This window comes from Anomalospiza imberbis, chromosome 15 (assembly GCF_031753505.1).
Source record: "Anomalospiza imberbis isolate Cuckoo-Finch-1a 21T00152 chromosome 15, ASM3175350v1, whole genome shotgun sequence".
Classification (NCBI taxonomy): Eukaryota; Metazoa; Chordata; class Aves; order Passeriformes; family Viduidae; genus Anomalospiza; species Anomalospiza imberbis.
The window spans coordinates 18,707,716-18,726,125 of NC_089695.1; the positions used below are offsets into that span (position 1 = coordinate 18,707,716).

Below are 18,410 nucleotides of genomic sequence, written 5' to 3' on the forward strand. Positions count from 1 at the left end.
AGAGAAGAGCCAGCCGACAACATGAGCTGTTTGAAGGAACAACTTTTTTTTTAATAAAGTGTACAAAGTAGTAAAACTCCTTACACAAGGTGCTGTGACAGCTGTTACAGAGATGATTCGAGCTCCCCCACAGGCCTCATGATGAAACTCCAGAGCATTGGGTGGAGATGAAGGAGATGAATGTGACAGACCCACCTCTCCCTACGAGCTCAGTGCACCTGCCCTCCCCATCTGACATCCTGCCTCCGGCCAGACCCTGCCCCCTCACCTGCCTGGCCGGGTCGCCTGTGGGCCATTCCCACTGTCCCACACCATGGCATCCCACACACGTTCAACACCAATAACACTGAACCGAGCAACCTGTCCGAGCAGCATGCATACAGAGAGGAAGAGCAAAACATAACCCAACCAAACCCACAACAGTAACAACAACAGAACTTTAAGGCTATGCAAAAACAAAATGAAGCAACATCTTTAAAGCTAGGTAGCAAGTAGCATTTGTGAAACATAAGGCTTGAGGCTTATTGATTCTTCAGAACAGGTCTATTTCTTTTCATTCTTCAACACCAATGTACCATTTTTCTTCCTTTGCTTGAACAGGGATTTTGTTTCCTCCTCAGCCAGGACATTTAGCTCAGGGAGGTGATGTTGGAGCGGCCTCCCGGGGGTGCGACAATGCGCTTGCTTGCTGAGCGCATGCCTTCATCAACCTGGGTACCTGGGACAGGATGAGAAAGTACAAAGGGAATGGGGGAAGTAAAGTTAAGAGCATCTTCTTCACAGAACTGAGCAGTCAGGCAGCCTGGAGTCTTGTCAAGGCCCCCCAGAGGCTATCTACCGCAACCTGCTCCCTGTCCAACTCCAGTAGCAATTCAGAGCTGCAGTGGCTTTAAAGTCTCTGCAGATGCTTCGTGAACAGACCCACATAGCAAGAACAGCATTGGATGCTGTGCTGGCCTCCATGGCCACAGTGGTCTCCAGGTAGTCTGCCTGGCTGTTACTGCAAGGTGCAGCTCCAGCCATGTCCTTTAAGGGACACACAGGATCTTGCCCTGCCATGATCCACTCCTGTGCTTACCTTGCTGCAGGCCACCTCTAACTGCCCCCTGGCCCAGCCCAGCCACCACATGTATTCACCTGACAGGCTGAATCCAGACTGATGGAGATTCCTGACGGGTGGTGTCTGACGTGTGGGGGACTCCCTAGTTGACCCCGCAGGGGTGCCCCCCTTGGGCGTGGTGGTCAGGTCAAACACTGGTCCGTCATACAAGCCCCGGGGCACAGCATGCACCTCTGCCATCTGTCACCAGAGAGAAGAGGACAATGATACTTCTCTGAGCCCAGAGAACATCATGCTCCCGCCGTGCAGGAGCTCCTCAGTCCTCCTGCAGAAGGATGTCACATTGCTATGTACCCTGCAGCACTGAGGCCTAGCACAGCCCCACTGCCCTGTAAGGTGTGCAGAGCCAGTGCAACAGGCTATCATCCAGATGGGGTTTATGCTGCACAAATCAGGGAGGAGAAGGCGATTTTGGCTGATCTCTTCATTTTAAAGTGTTTCCCTCCAGACTCCTGCTACAGCAGGACAGGATGAAGAGAGACATTACCACTGCTAACCTTAAGGAGCATCTGTCTCCACCATGGCACATCACTATCACAAAGGGCTCCCTATCCAAGCCTCAGTTATTTTGTACATTCAAAATACACCTGCAATTTGCAACACTGCTTACAGGGTCCAGCAAGAACAGCAAAGGAAAACCAACCAGTTATTAAGGGTAATGTGGGCTAACTGTCCCACAGTATAAAGGGTAATAACCCAACTGTCTCCTGGCATCCCCACCTCCTCACCTTCCTCCTGGCTTTGATGCGCTTGTAGACGTAGTCAGGGAAAGGGCTGCTGGGCAGGAATCGTCCAGTCCCCTGGGTCACATGCAGGTTGCCATCCTCCAGCATGATCTTCCCCTGGCATATGACAACCAGTGGGGCCCCACGGAGCTCCATCCCCTCAAAGATGTTGTATTCAGCCACCTGCAGCAACCCCAGGATGATGGTCAGGAGGGACACTCAGGGTGGGTCAGTCCCCACACCTCACTGCTGGAGTCACCAATGCAGGCAGAAGACACCTCTGAAGCCTTGCATGCTCAGAGGCCTCCTGTAGCTCACTAGCCCATCACAATAAAAGCCCACCAGAGCTTCCAGTGTGAACCAGGACCTGCTGGTTTGAAGCTCAGTGTGAGGAAGAACTCCTAGAGCAGACAAAGGCATGAACAAAGCACTGTGGCGATGGCAGGAAAAATATTTGTACCTGGAAGAGGAACCAAGGTAAGGAGAAATGTGTGTCTTTCCACCTGCATAGGCCAGGGTCAGGAGAAGGAATACTCAAGCAGGGTGAAAAAAGCCCCATGTGCCTAGGGCTCATGGACATTCAACCCATAGTCACAACAAGCACTGCCTAGAGCCTGGGCTCAGTCCCTCCTCAGAGCCAAGCAGGACAGTACCAAGCTCCCAGCAGCCAGGCAACCTTTCTACAAAACTACTCACACGCCACCCTCCAGCGTTCACACAGATGAGCAGAGGACTTACAGACTGATGGGTTTTTGCTGTGATGATTTTTACAGCATCAGGATCCCATATAACCAGATCGCTGTCCGAGCCCACTGCTATTCTCCCTTTTCGTGGATACAGGTTGAAGATTTTGGCAGCATTAGTGCTTGTCACAGCCACAAACTGGTTTTCATCCATCTTTCCAGTGGCCTGCACACACACAAAGAACTAAGTCCATCTATGGGGAAAGGGTGAGTAAGAGCCCTGGGAAGCACCATCCTTACTCCCACACAAGGTGCTGGCTGGCTGGGCCCAAGCTTCTGAGGCTGATCTTACTAACTAGAGCCAGACAGACCAAGAACTGGGGACACAGTTACAGCTTCTGGATGGTCACCCCAAGCCTGCGACAACCACCTCTCGTGCCCCAGCTTGATTTGACTCTCAAAGCCAGAGAGGGAACAAGCTGGGTGCCCAGCTCTACAGGGCAGTAGCATGGGTGTGTGAGATGGCAACCACCTCTTCCCACTCTGCCCCTTCCCTGGTGGGACTCTCACCACTGCCTTGTCCCAGATGACAGACATTCGTTCCTCTATGCCATTGGTTCCTTCTGGGATTGCCGTGAAGTTGTCTTTTCCAATGGCTTTCTGCGCAGTGCTGAAGGTACAGTGAGCACTTCCCGACACCTGCAGATCACCACTGAAGAGAGATGGAACAAACCCACTGTCAGTCCTTTTGCAGTCAGACAGCAACAGAGACATGAGGGATATGGATTTCCTCTGGCCATGAGCAGCCCCCAGCTCAGTTTTTTTTTACTCTGCACCCTCATTTCCACAGTCCCTCAGCCTGAAGACTTCCACCTGACCCAGCCCCTGGGGCAGCTGTGTCACATGGAGGCAAGAGACCTCTGCCATGCTGTGCTACCCACCTGAGCATGGACAGCATCCTGTACAAAAGAAAAGTCAACAGTTTAGGTCCTAGGGAACAGGGTGGTCTTTGTGTCAGGCCAGAAGATGTCCTTTCACACTAGACTCCATTTCTGGCAGTTTTGTCAGGTCTGCTTGAGAGAACCCTTCTGCTACACAGGGAGGATGAGGCCTCAACTCCAGGGCTGCCTCCCAGTCCCACAAGCCAGCCTCACATTGTGCACTGCCAACTCCTGCATGCTGAGGGCCAGCACAGTCCTCCCCCACCCCATGGAAGCCTGCTGCAGTGGGATGCCGGGAGTTCAGACTGCCCAGAAGCAGCTCTCTGCAGGAAGCACAGAAATCCTTCACTGAGGCCTCTTCACCATCTGCCCAAAGGGGCACCTGGACAGATGAAATACCCTGACCCATCCTGCTCCTAGGAAAGAGGAAGAGCCAGCAAGCTGCCCACAGTCAAGGCAGGGTGAGCAGCTGTCCATGGCTCCCTGGAAGTCACACAGCTGCTGTTCAGTCCTCAGGTAACACTGGACAGGCAGCAACTGGAAAGTCATTGCTGCCAGGCAAAAGGAAGCAGACCAAGGCAGGCCAGCTCCCAGCACTGCCTGCATGAGGCAAGGGGCCTCAAGCACCTGGACAGTGCAAACACGGTGACTCTCCTTAAAGTTGCAAATCTGCCCTAATCCACTGGTAATCTCCGCCTTCCTCTGATCACTTCTGCCATATGTCTGATGAGCTGTACAGACAGAGGCCCAGAATGATGACACAACATGCTTCCTGCTGGAGACAAACAAGCCATTCAGCCCAGCTGGAACCTCACAGTCTCTCCTCCTGCTGCAGCCTCACAGAAAACAGTATGGCAAAGGTGTCAGGAGAGACCTATGAGCTGCAGGGACCAAGAATTGCTTGTGTCTTCTTTGAGGTCTGGGCTACATTGGCAGTGGAAGGTAAGGAATAGAAAACCAGTTCAGGAGCTGGGCCCACATTTCCTTACCACTCGTTAAGACCTGCACCTATATCATACATCCAGTATGCGCTGAGGTATCTCTTGTTCATTGACAAATGAACACCTCATGCAAAATGCAGGGTGAGCTGCATACTCAGACTGCAAATGCACTGGCACTTCTCTTACAGCCAGACACACACAGCATCTCCACTCTGGCACAAGCCAGGTTTATCCTAACGTGCCCTGCTGTAGACATCTCTTAGGGACTCCCCATCCCTTGTTCATGTTGGTAGAGATGTTTCCAGCATTACCTCAAAGGACATTTCCATTTACAATCCCCTCAGTGTCAACCATCCCCTGGCTAACAGACTGGGCAGCACATGCACAACTGATGTACAAACACGGGCTGAGAGTGGAGGAGACAGACACATGGCACACGGACAGGGCAGGAACATGCAGTGTCCTCAGCTGCTGCACTGGCCTTGCCAGTGAGAGGATGGCTTGTAACTGTGAAAGGTCATAGCAAATTGCTGAAGTGCTTTTTTTGTTTGTTTTCAAAAAATCCTTTCTTTACCTTCTTGCCTTCAGGATGAAAAAACAACCTGCCATCCCAGCCAGATGTGCAGGAGCTGCTCCTGAAGGTCTCCTGCACTCTGCAGGCTCTGCTACTGCTCACCTGTATAGGTGTGTGAATATATCTGCTTTGTATTTGACTGGGGTCCCCAGCAGCCTGTCTAACCTGTAACACTCTCCACGTTGGTGCAGCATCCCAATCCAAGCATCCATTCCCCACTTCTCCAGCTCAGTGAATCCTTCTGTTGACAAGCCTGTTTTAGCTTGTCCTCATTTCTTTGTCTTCTTCAGAGCCTTTTAAATGGTTCATGACGACTGGTATTTTTCTCATTAGTGATGTTAAGGTTATTGTGTCCTCCCTCCACTCTTGAGGATAAACCAACATGGCTTGGAGTCAGAGACATTTCACTGCTCAGTTCATTACATACCTACAGTGAAGTGGTTAAGGCTGGACTAACCTTTCTTCCCTATCCAGAGTCCACTTTCTTCTAGCAGTACCCCCAGCAGAGCTGTCACTCACCTGGCCAGGAGGGAGTTAAGGTAGTCAGGAGTGGTTGGGTCTGGGCTCAGTGGTGGAGAGACCACAAATGCCGCAGCCTTCGCCCAGTTCTTGCTCCAGTAGTGCGTTCCATCAGTCCCCAGACTGGCCGTGATGGGTTCACCAAACACCACAATGCCTGGAGAAGGGCACAGAAAGAACAGTGTTTTGGTGGAGCCTGGTGGCATTCTCCACAGCACTACCAAGAGCCTGCAATGTCCTGAGAAAACCCAGACCCATGCCATCACCATAGGGTCCTCCTGCTCAAGGGCACAAATCCTTGTGCCAGAATCCCCCTTCACACCTCCTGGGACAGGGGCACAGAGCCCACTGAACAGAGCTGTCCACACACCTGCACTTGTGGGGCATCTCTGTGCTCCAGCACCACCGACAAATGGAGCTCCCAGCCACCTGAAAAGGCACCCAAGCACTTACAAGGGGCCAGCATTTCAAAGGGAGGCCAGAGCTATACGCAGCAGCTCAACCCACATGCATTGAACAAGCGTCCTCATTGAGCCCTTCACAGCTGCAGACAAACTGTGGTGTTTAAAACACTGCTCCTACCTGTGCCCCACGTATTGATGTTACCTGATTGTCAACAGGAGGTGGCTCCATGTGGCCTACTGCAGTGTCACCCTGCCCTTCACAAATCAGGCCAACTCCTAATCTAACTGCTCCCTAGCAGAAGGGGAAGCACTAGACAGCACTTGAAGCACAGTGCTGATCTTGGCAAAACAACCACAAGGACATGAGGACTACATAATCCAGCAGCCTGGTGGCAGCAGCAGGGCCGAGTGTAGCACCAGCTGCCACTCACCTTTTTTTCGGGCTTGTGAGATGAGGTCAGCAGCACTTTTGCTCATCACTTTAGTCACGTAGAGAGGACAGTTGGTCTGGCTGGCAATAGTGATGGCCCGGAAGACAGCTTCTGCTTCCAGCTGGAAGAGAGGATGTCACACAGCTGCAGAGGAGCACTGGCTGGGCAGGGAGGAGCCCCTGTTACTCTCAACACATCACTGATTGCTGCGGACACCCTGTGCCCTCGCTTTTACCCTTGACTCCCCCAGGACAGTTTTATCAGGGAGACCTGAGGGGGGAAGCTTCCGTCTCCCAGGGCCTGGCCCAAAGGCAGGCTACAGTAACACAATGCCTGGCACAGGAGCACTGCCTGAACCCTGCTCAGGGGCCAGCAGAGCTGCATCTGCTGTTTTTTTCCACTGCCTGGTTCCAGCTCTCCTGACAGCCCAAGGAGCCCAGGGACTGCTGCCCAGCCTGCCAGCACAGCTAGCAGGCTGATGCCAGGCAGTGGGAAGGCGCACCCTTTCATAGCACTCCCCTGCTCCAGGCTGTCCTACAGCTGCAGCAGGTTTAGCCAGATGTCTCCTGTCACCCCCATGGCAGGGTGCAGAGGGCTGCATGCTGGCAGGCTGCTTGTCATTGAGGCTGGCCATCCTGTAGTGCAGCTTCTACTTGCCCCAGCCTGCTGACAGCTACCCCATCTCACATCCTGCTGTTATTGGAGGGTAGATTTCCACCAGGAGGGATATCTTTGGATCATTACATCAGCCTGAGCTCAGCCCCCGAGTTCTCCAAGTGTTAGCTCTACAATTTGGCTTCAAGAGTTGGCTTGAGAAAGTTCAAAACAGAAGCCTTAAAAAGACACAATGATCCAGCCCCCAGGACAATGCCTGGGACCATGCCAGCCAAAATGTCCCAGGGCAGAGAAGCAGAGCACTGCATCCAGACACACATGCACTTCTACTCCTCTCATACTTCTGCAGATCTATTTGCTGTACAGTGAAAAGAGGTTTCTCTCTTCTTAAAGACACTTTAAATAGAAATTTAAGCGAGAAGTGATTTTTAATCACCATACTTATGGGCTGTAGTAGTTGATGGGGTTTAACATGTGGACAGGAGCAAACAGCCATCACTGCATACACCTCAGAGCAGGTTACAATCTGGAGCTGCATCATCCTGCCCTACCAAGTCACCACCATCACCTGGCAGAAGAACATGCCTTTAACCCCCACTGAGGTCCCTCCAAGACAGACAAGACCCACGGAGACACAGACCACTCTCCTAATGCTTTGCTATCTGCCTGCAGGCTTTATGCGGTAGCAGGGTCATTTGTGCTCCACCTAACATTTTCCAAGGAAGAGTATGTTCTGGAAGAAGGACACTCTTTATTTTCAAAGGCAATGAGATCTGGATTTGGCTGAATGAATAATATCCACAGCCTTGCACTGTTCTCTTATACTTTCTTTATACTTTAATGTCATTTCAAGATCAAACACCTAACAATGTTTTATTGGCTTTGGATGAGATCTGCACTACTTATGGTAACAGGACAGTTCTCAAATCTGGGCACAACCACAGCTTCCCATAATTGCACTTTAGCTTGCCAACTAGTGGCAACAGGTTAAGAGTCATAAAAATAAGAGGGACTCTGAGCCACTGTGTTTGACACTGAGACTCTTCCCTGTACTGGAAAATGCTTTACACTCTTGTATTTCAAAGATAGGAAGTACTGTTATTACACTAGGCCATTTATGTTGCTACTAGCCCAAATCCAGCCAACTTCCTACACTTTTAATTTAAGCCTACTGATTTTATTTCAGCAGGCCCTGAAGTACAAATCTGTCCCTGTGCTTCCCTGCTCAACTTTGCTATTGTACCAAATTCCTATTGTTTTCTTCTTTCACATGCTGTGGGAAGTCAAGGCACCTCTCAGCAGGGAGTTATGTGAAGGGAACCTATCTAAAATTAGACTCAACTCATATTAATGGACCAAACAGAAAAATCCATACAAGCTAAAATTAGAAGTAATCTCATTAGTGTTCTGACAATGATTTGTAACCAGGGAATTCCCCTTCTCTTTCCCTCCCGCTCCTTCAAACAATGGCTTTGTCCATATATCTCTGAAATACACTTTAGAGACTAAATGGGTATAAAGCAGGGAAAGGCTGGAATCTGTCAGCACTTAAATATGAACAGTGAATTCTAAAACTTGTCAGTAGATTCTTCTTAGGCTTCCCACACCTATATAAAACAAATGCCCCAATGCAGCCTCAAAGACTGCTACAGCCATACAGACATTTTCATTGATTGATCCCTCTCTGTGAGACTCAGAACAAGGGCTTCTGTCTCTGCTGGGCAACTCAAGCACAACTAAGAAATGTCTGTCACAAACACGCACCTCGCTCTTTCCTGGGCTGATGATGAAAAAGACAGCAGTGCCTGTAAAAATTGATACCCCTGGATATCCAGGGGTACACACACTCTCCCCTGCTCTGATGCTTGCTTGGTGCCACTAAACACACTGAGCCCTACTGTGACTGGGAAAACCCTTCAGTGAAGCAAGGCTCAACTGTCCACTGCGTCTTACCTCTTCAGGTCTGCTCAGCACGTGGCCTTCAGGGCCTGTTATTCCCATCTCCAACATCCTGGCTTGTTCCTAGGACATCAAAAGAACAGAGGGATATTACAGGACTGAAACTAACAACAAAAAAAGTAGATCCCTTCTGTGTCAAGCCCTTCCCTCAGGACCATCAACACCCTATGTCCTGTGGGACCATCAGGCATGGGCATGGTGAGAGGCTGCTGTACCCTCAAGGGATTTGAAAGAGAGGGAGGGAACATGAGGAAATGGGAGGGCAAGCACTGAGTTAAACCACTTCAATGAAACAAGAACAATGTGGCAAGAAAAAAGGGCTACAAAACTTCCCATACTCTCCAGTTTCCAGGTCTGTGAAGTGCTACCAATTAGTAATTTTGGGGCATTTTATGATTAGGCAGGTGCTAAAATAGAAATAAGCCCTGGCCAATACAATTCCTCTGACCCTCGGTTCTCATGTGAAGGAGCCATCCAACTGTGCACTGCAGCTCTACAAAGTCCAAACAAAATCTAACTCTTGTAGTCTGAAAAGATGCTCAAAGAATGACCTCTTGGTTCATGTTCCTTCAACTCCCAAGAACAACAGAGAGAAAAAATCAAATAGTTGCAGAGCTTAACTGAGCAATGTCTTCTGTGTCTTAATGAGAATCAAAACATTTGGATCTTCTGTTAGCCAGCACCAATTACAACACAGCAGCCAATACACAGTACCCCCTTGATCACTAAACCACATCCCTCAGAACATCTGCCTTGCGAATCCAGCTTCATTAGCACCTGTTTGCTTACAGGGAGAAAATCTCTCTTGCCAAGGCAGTTCTTAATGGACTTTACCTCTCCTGGTTTGTTATGTGCAAGGCAAAGGTCTCTGCCTCTCCAGACTGAAGGCAGCTGCAGCTGGAGCAAACATACCATACTTGATAGACACTCACTTCCATTTAGGTAATTGCTAATGCACCATTTCACATTCGCTTATGCACAAGGTATTCACAACAAAAAATCTTGCTAACTTTGATATTGCTGCCGAACAGCAAAGATATCACCTTGCACAAGATGTCCAGCTTCAGAGCCATTTTGCTCATGCCCCACACCAAATCTGCCTGATACAGACTTTCAGCTCTTGCATGCCAGAAGTAGTTAGTTACCTGTGCAATTATATCCCCGTTTTCTGCATGAACTTGAGCTATGGCACCCAGCTCTGCCAGGCAGCTGAAAATCTCATACAGCTAAAAGAGAGACAAGAAGAAGTGATTACTAAGCAGGCTGCCCACAGCCCTGGCACCCCTCATGGTCCTTCCACCCATGGCACTGGCAGCAGCAGGACGCAGTGTAGCCATGCCAGAGAGAGCTCTGGCTGTGCAGGGACCAGCTCTCTGAAGGATGCAGTCACCAACACATATTCTTGGTGATCTCCTCACTAGACCTGTGCCTCCACCTGCAGTACAGGAGCCCAGCCAGCCCACAGCACAGCCTGGGGCAGCCCTGCACAGGCAGCCAAGGTAGAGGTGAGGAGCAGCAAGGCCTGGCCAGGGGCAGTAGGCACCAGCCTTATGAGCTGCCCCATGCCTACCATGGCTGTCACCCCACACTGCTCCTTGAATCAACACAACCATGGCGGTGCAGGGGATCTCACCTCAGTGTTGGACATCTGGTACAAATCCTTGTAGGCCATATACACCATGAAGGAGTTAACACCTGGGGCAGGGCAGAGAGGAGAGAGAGGTGAGCTGGGTAGGTTAGGCTGCCTGCTCTGGCCACCCTCCCCATCAGCTGCCCTGTGGGGCACAGCTCCTGCTGGCAGCTGTGCAAAACCCTGCAGACACCCAACAGCACAGCCACCTCTTGCCCTCCCTGGCCAGGGGACAGGGCTGGCCAAGGCCAGGCAGGGAGCCACAAGACACAAACCTTTCTCCTGGACCATGGCGTGCAGCTCCTGCCTGACGTGGTCGCTCCAGCGTGGGATGTCCACATGCAAAGCATAGTCACAGCAGGCCTTGCCATCAGCCCACTCCCGCCACCGCTCCAGCGCCTCGGCCAGGCTGGACTCCGGCTCTGGCACCACGTGATCCACTGCAGGGGCACAGCAGAGCAAGGGGCTGGGCAAGGGCTTCCCAGCCAGGCCATTCCACCGCTGAATGGCCCGGTGGAATCACTCCACTCTGCAGCTCCACCACCCCAGGCTGGCCTCTTCAACAGCTTCAGGGCAGCTCCCAAGAGGATCCTGTCACCTTCACAACATGCCTTGGCTCCTCAAGTGCATTGATTGGCACAGAGCCTTTGTTTAATGGCCTCTGGCACAGGATCAGGGGTTTTCACATGCTTCTGCTGAGAAACTGTCTGAAAGCTGAAGGGCCTTGTCTTTCCTCACTCCCACTCCCACCCCATTAGCCCACAGCCTCCTGCCACACTGAAACACTAATGCACCTTTTATTGTACAGCATGTGCAATAAATCTCCATACCTTGCCACAGACCATTTCACAAAAGAGTTTTTTTGGCACTGAGGAAGGAAAAATGGTGGGGGGAGGACAAGGAACCCAGTCCTTTATTGGAAGGATCAACACTTGCTCCTGCACCCCAAGAAACCCTGCAGTGCAAACAGCTGTAACCACTGCACAGGACAACACCTGGACCTGAAACCAGTGCACTTCCTCCAGGGAAGGACCTCAGAATTCCCTTTCCTTTTTCGTTAGCACTGTTTATTTTCGAGCAGTGTGGGATACCAACACACCGCTCTGTTCCTCTGCTCTGAGCACCATGCTGCCCTACTGTTATTTAACAGAGAAGTTATGCCATTGTTCCTTTCTGAGGGTTCCAGAGGCAACAGTGACTGCAGACAAGCACTGCAGAACACAGGATCTCCAAGGGCAAGGGGTCCTATGCACATCTCCTGTCCTATAACTTCATTGTTACTAAGGATTAAAAGATTCATCCCACTCCTTACTTCCTAGACTGCATTGACAGAGATCGCAGAAAATATGAATACACTGGCATGGACTTTGAAAACACAGAAGACTGAGAAAAGCACATTAAAAACAAAGAACTGGGTGATCTTGCAGGAGTGCTGGGTGGTGTCACACACAGGCCATGCCTGCTGCACTTACTAATCATGGTGGTTCCACCAGCCAGAGCTGCTTTTGTTCCTTGGAAGAAGTCATCCACAGAGGTCATTCCCTTGTATGGCATCTGCAGGCGAGTGTGGACATCAATTCCTCCAGGGATCACCATCTTCCCATTGGCTTCTATGGTTTTGACCCCTCCAGGAACAATCAGGTTGTCTCCGATCTGCCTGATGAGATCACACCAAGATACTCTCACAAAGGAAAACCTACCACAACATAACCTCTGAACAGCTCAGCCAGGGACTGCCAGGGCAGCTCCCTGGCAGGACCACCCCACTCTGTCCTGCTCCCAGACCCAGGCTTGCCAGAGCAAAATCCCTCTGCAGCAACATGCAGGATTGTCTGGCTTGCTTACACCTATGCTGTGCTTAGTCCAGGGGTGGCTGCCATCTGTCCAGCTGCTCTGCAGGTGACTTGGATGGCACCTGCTGCCTGGTGCACACACTGGGTTGGGGTAGCTGGGGCATATGGTCTGATGGTGACCTCCGCAGTGTGTGGTGAGAAACTGCCTATGACATCTCATCCCATACAGGCTCACGAAACAGGCTGCGGCATATGCATTTCCAGCGTAGCAGCCCTAACTGCTCACCCAGGGTGCACGCTCACAAAACCTGACACCAGCCCTGCTTCCAAGTGAGTGACACCCCTAATCTCTCCTGTCTCCTGTCCTTCTGCCCACCTTAAGTAAGGATCTGAGCTTACTTACAGATAAAGATGATTTCCACTGTAATGCCACAGCTGCTAGGCCAGCTCAGGGCTTATCAGGGACTTGCAATGCTGCTCACAGCACAAAGTCCCAAGAGTGAAGGGACTCCTGGAAGCTGGGAAATAGCTCAGCAAGTGCCCAGCCTGACTAGCTGCAGCCTGCTGGGCTCATGGCACAACCTGCAAGCTCTGGGCTCACTGTCTTCCCAAGAAGTGCACAGTTCCCCTCTCTCACCTTGTCTCTTCTGTGACCCTGAAGGACAGCTTTGCTATCAGCAGGGCCACACTGTCGTGAAGGCAGCTAAAATCACAAGTACCTAAAAATGTCTTCTGAAAACAGGAAATCCAGAGAGTTCCAGCATAAATGCACTAGTAACCTAATACACAATTATAGTGCTTTGAAGCCCGTCCTGTTTGAGCACAACTTGACGTATCCAGCCCTCCTGCAGGCCAAGTCACCTGAACCTCAGCATTCCCTTTTTCAGCCCCTGTTCACTCAACCCTTTATGTGTCCATATGTTCAACTCAGCCTTCAAATCTCTTCCTTCAGAAATCCTACTTTCATCAAGCCTTTCTCAGTGCTCCTTGAGAAATCAAGATTAAAGGTAAGTTGGTTTTAGTGGAAAACTTCTGATTTCCTTGGCACACTGGGGAGCTAAAAATGAGAAACAAATTCCATTTTTGCATTTCATTCAAGCTGAGTCACTTTGCAGGTTTTTTTTCCCCTAGTGTAACAAAAATTCTGCGGACAGAACTGCTCACTTTAGTGTCCTCACAGCAATGAATCAGCAGCTCTTCCCACTGCTTTTACGGAGATGAATCCATCACTAAAGGTTTTTAATTGCTCACTGTATTCTTCACAGAATTCACTTGTAAGAGCATTTAGCTCCCAAGGCAGTGAAATTCTGTGGCCTCCAGTCTGTAGATGAGGCTCAGTGATTCGTCCAAGGATATTCAGAAAGCATGCCCCACAGCAACACCAAAGCTGGCTCTGATCCCTGCCTGTGTACAGGCTCTTGTCGATCACAAATGGTCTTGTCCACCAGATAAAAATACAATCACACTTCTTGAAGTATTTATCTGCTGCTGGATTTTTAACATATACCATCCTGGGTATGGATATATAACTGTTACCATAGAGCAAGTAATGCCTTTTCAAGTCTCAGGGCTATAAATTATCATAGTTCTTTCACTTCACCGAGTGTGGAGCTGGCCCCAGCACAATACCTTTGCCAAGTTTGAATGGCAGCCTTTAAACAACTGAGCTATTCCTACAGCTCTGAGACATACACAGACAAGCTGGGGGAACCCAGAGGTTTCCCTGCAATTCCTGGAAATCTCAAAGATGCAGATGACTTGCAGCACAGCACTATCCTTGTAAGTGCTAACAAACAGGATCCTGTGTGGGGTCATTCATACTAATATGGTTAACACAGGGCAAAAGAGAAGTCAAAGATAAACCTTGTTCCTGGTGCAATTAGACTCAACTTTGCTGTACAATGGACTTAGTATCACAATCCCACAAGCCCGACTGCAATCCAGTCACTGGAGTTCCTCTGAAAACACATGAGACAACCACATCTGTGCTTACACACACTGCAGAGAGTTGAGCCTCTGAATAGAGAGAGTTATCAAGTTTTACTGCTTGGCAAGTTGGGCACAGACCACATCCACAAAAAGCCAATAACCACCCAACCTGAAGCTGGTTTAAGGGGAGATGAAGACAAGAGAAATCCAATACTTACTTTATGAGGCCATCCTCCATGTAAATGTCAGCATAGAATGACTGGTCATCATTGACTATTCGCCCTCCTTTAATAAGGAGACGATCACTCTGAAAAGGGAAGAGCACAGCAGCTGTCAGTAGCACGTTACACACATGCTTCATTCACTTTTGACTGAGAGGGTGGTTAGGCACTGGAACAGGTTGCCCAGGGAGGTTATGGATGCCCCAGTGCTGGCAGTATTCAAAGCCAGGTTGGTTGAGTCCTTGAGCAACCTGGTCAAGTGGGAAGTGTCCCAGTAGAGGGGGCTGGGACTACATGATCTTTTAAGGTTCATTCCAGCCCCTTAATATATTATGATTTTCTGATTCTCAGCACTCTGTACAGGCACTCTCCCACTGCTCACCTCAACCACCGATGCTGCAGAAACGTCACTGGACCTGTGTCAACACTCCAAACAACAGTACAAGAGCAAGGATTGAAAATGTCATACTCCGAAAGCTGTTCCTAAGTGGGAGAGGGGGTTGCCACAAAACACCACTGAGGCAGACTGAGCACAAGGGAGAGTCACTGGGGACACAGCAAATATGCTTCCATAAAATATCGAGAGAACTTAAAAGTTTCCTACGCCAGGACGTTATGCACATAACTCAGCAGGCAGCATAAGCCACACACCAGCATTTAGAGCAAGTATGTACTAAGGGCATGTCTCTAAATCTTATCCAGATACCACGTAAAGTAAGTTGCATTAAAGAAGACAAGTTATTCTCTCTCAGTTACCACCTTGCAAAAACCACCAACAGGACAGGCTACCAGCTGTTAATCTGCCGGTCTCCTGCTGTGCTTGGGGTAATGCTTATGAGGCATTTCACAGGTCTATACAAAAACCAGGAGGCACTGAACTGCACTCTAGTCTCATGATTTAGCACCTCTTCTGTTCTCCTTTCTATTGACCAAAGCGGCCAGCAGCCTTCTCCAAAGGAGCACAGCCAGAAAACGGAGGAACACCCCAACCAGAATTGTCCTTATGCTCTTCCTGCATTCACACTTTTGGACCAGACAACTCAGCATACACTGATGGGAGAGGATGGGCACTGTTCTGTGGGGAACAGACCCTGTCCAGAGGAACTGGGATGGCTGAGGTCCTGCTCTTCTACCTACCTCCACCTGCACAAGTCCACACAAGCAGCTGCAGGCAGTACAGGGGCAAACCACCTGATCTCACATATGCTTGCCATGGATTCAGGTGACATAGGCTGACTGCTGTGCCAGAGAACATGTTGTCTACCTGACTGCTTAAAACACCTCCAACAACTCTTCAACTCTTGATCACACCTTACATTCCTCTCTGATGCCCACAGCCCGGGTTTTACTATGTAAATACACTCCCCTTCCACCGTCTGAGACTGGACAGGGGCCGACCAGAGCCTTCAGCAGGGCTCACATGCCAGCCTCACCCTGTGACGGCTCTGGCATGGTTAATTGCTCTGCAGGGAAATGGGTTTGCTCTCCACCCGCCACCCTTGGGGCCTTTTCTGAAGTATCGCCACCATGGTGGGAATTTGCAGCTTCCTTTCTGTCAACAGAAGGATGCAAAGAATACTCCTGCATCCCGGCAGCAGCCAAAGCCCAGAGCCCCGCGTACGTTTTTACAGCAATCTCATCCACACGCAGCGGAGACAAAGGAACTGGGTGGGGAAAGGAGGGGAATGCCGGCGCGCTCAGCCCCGCCGCAGCTCGGCGAGGGGAAACAGCCGCGGGCTCCCGCACTGCCCCGGCGGGGCTGCCCCACGGCGGGGCTGCCCCACGGCTCTGCCGACGGCTGGCACCCCCCGGCAAATGGGATTTACCTTCCCCGCCCAGCACAGCCCACAGGGAGCCTCTCCTTCCACCAGGAAAAGAGCTCAGCTCAGCTGCTCCCGGTTCTCCTACCATGCACCGTCCTCTCCAACAAGCAGACCCGGGGTCAGCCCCGCTTCTCCCCTGACCCAAGCTAACACATGGGGCAGAGGTCTGCCCAAAGTGCGCTAAGGGGGGCCTGGAAGCAAGGGCACGTCACAGCCCCCCATGCATAGCTCCTTCAGACACTGACGCACCTCCATGAGCGCACGGAGATCCTGATCTTAACCAGCGACCTGGGGACCACAGCCACCTCTCACGAGCAGCTGAGGCACAAGGACAGCTGGTGTGCGCTGGCTTGGCAGTCCCAGGTGCTTGGGCCAGAGCACAGCTGCGCTATGCCTCTCCCCATGGGGCACATGCTGGGTAATGCTCAGCTTTGGGACTGAGGACCCTGAGCACAGACACGGTAACAAAAAAAAAAAAAAAAAAAAAAAAATCTCCCTGCCCAGATCCACTAACAGCCCTCCATTTTTTTTGTCTTGCCCACCCCAACTTGCTTTCTCGAATTCCTGGAGCTGGTTCTTACTAGAGTGTGGGAGCATCAGTAAATACTGATGCTAGCCTGCCCTTCCCTGCACATCAGACTGAAGGGAGCCAAGGGAGTCAGGCAGAGGTGGCACAGGTGCAGGAGACAGTCACATTGACAATTACTGAATAAAGTGTTAATATGAGCTCAAGAAATACGCCTGCTCCACACTCACAAGAGGTCATTCTGTGGTAGATGTGAAGGGCTGCTCAGTGCTAACTCTGTCAGTACACAACACTGAGAGATCCACAGTGGCTGAAGCACAAACAAGGCATCCATTCAGGACATCAGGCACTGCTAGAACCCACCGTGTCCACCCGACAGCGAAGGGACTGCACCAGCACCCACCCACTGACTGCAAGGAAAAAAATGCAATTAAGTTGAATAAGGAAAAACCAAATTACATGCCTACAGGCTCTGGCATCATTCAGGTGTCAAGAGGCAGGGAAAGAAGAAAGGAAGAGAATGAAGCAGTTATGAGGAAATGAGCCTGACTTAATAGCCAGGCTTCTTCAGAGCATGCTACCAGAGCAGCCCCAGACCACAATAAATGCACTGTTCCCATATCAGGGCTCACTGTGCCTCTGTACACCCACCACAGCTCTTGCCAGCCAGAGTCAGGCTCTGTCATCAGCCTCTGAGCAGAGGGAAAAGCCCTCCTGCAGCAGGAGCCATGGGGGCATGGCCAGGTGGGGAGCAGCCAGTGCCCAAGCCCCAGCCAGTGCCCAGCACAGCCTTTGGGCAAAGGGTGCCAAAGCAGCCACGAGTGCAAGATGCTGCGCTGGCCATGGCTGCACGCGGCTCTGCCTGACCACCGGCACTGTCCTGTCAGGCCCATTGGCCTGACCTCCACTGCTGACAGTGCCTCCAAAGCACTCGGGCAGCCAGTGACAGCTCATCTGCCACCACTGTGGTGCTTTCTGTGAGTATACATTTCTGCAGGCACAAGGGATGCCTACAAGGCCAAGCCTGGAGCTTTCCCTCCAGCACAGCTCTGCCAAAACCTGCCGGATTCACCACCAGCCCTCAACACCTCTCCATGCTGATAAGTCTTTATGCAGAACTCTCCCTGTCTCTCTGCCTGTTTGCATTTGGGATCAAACTTTCAAACCCATTACCCATTCCCTCATGCCCATAACGCTGCTCCTGATGCACTTAAGCATCATCTGGTCATTTTGAGATGCCAAAGTATCAGGTGGTCTCTTAACATTTTTCAGAGTGATGCTGCAGAAAGAAAGGCAGGCAGCAGTTCCAGAAGGCTGTTGAACCCAGCCAAGAGCAGTGCTCACCTTGTTTACAAAGCACAAGGGCATAATTAGGAGAGCACAGAAGCAGGTGTTTTACTGCTTTTTCCCTTGTAAAAGCAGAGACACTAATTGCAGAGGTGTTTCATCAGTAGCTTGCGTTTCCTCCTTACTAATGCACCACACAACAGCATGGAAGAACCTCTGGCTAGTGTCATAAGGAGAGATAGCTGCCAGCTACACTGTGATTCCCTACGGTTTGTGGCTTAGAAATGAC

At 50.7% G+C, this 18,410-nt stretch overlaps 1 protein-coding gene across 2 annotated transcripts in view; it reads right to left on the reverse strand.

Moving 5' to 3' along the window:
• Positions 1–27: 27 nt before the first annotated feature.
• DPYSL3 (dihydropyrimidinase like 3) overlaps positions 28–18,410 on the reverse strand; it is a 28,236-nt gene continuing 9,853 nt past the window's right edge. For both annotated transcript variants that reach the window (XM_068206282.1, XM_068206283.1), the window contains exons 2-14: positions 14,483–14,571; positions 12,015–12,199; positions 10,818–10,982; positions 10,546–10,607; positions 10,058–10,138; positions 8,907–8,975; positions 6,339–6,459; positions 5,504–5,660; positions 3,099–3,240; positions 2,584–2,754; positions 1,849–2,028; positions 1,138–1,300; positions 28–718 (exon numbers count right to left, since the gene is read on the reverse strand). In XM_068206282.1, the coding sequence (XP_068062383.1) occupies positions 630–718; positions 1,138–1,300; positions 1,849–2,028; positions 2,584–2,754; positions 3,099–3,240; positions 5,504–5,660; positions 6,339–6,459; positions 8,907–8,975; positions 10,058–10,138; positions 10,546–10,607; positions 10,818–10,982; positions 12,015–12,199; positions 14,483–14,571 (1,674 nt within the window). In that variant the 3' untranslated portion in view covers positions 28–629. The remainder of the gene's footprint in view (positions 719–1,137; positions 1,301–1,848; positions 2,029–2,583; positions 2,755–3,098; positions 3,241–5,503; positions 5,661–6,338; positions 6,460–8,906; positions 8,976–10,057; positions 10,139–10,545; positions 10,608–10,817; positions 10,983–12,014; positions 12,200–14,482; positions 14,572–18,410) is intronic.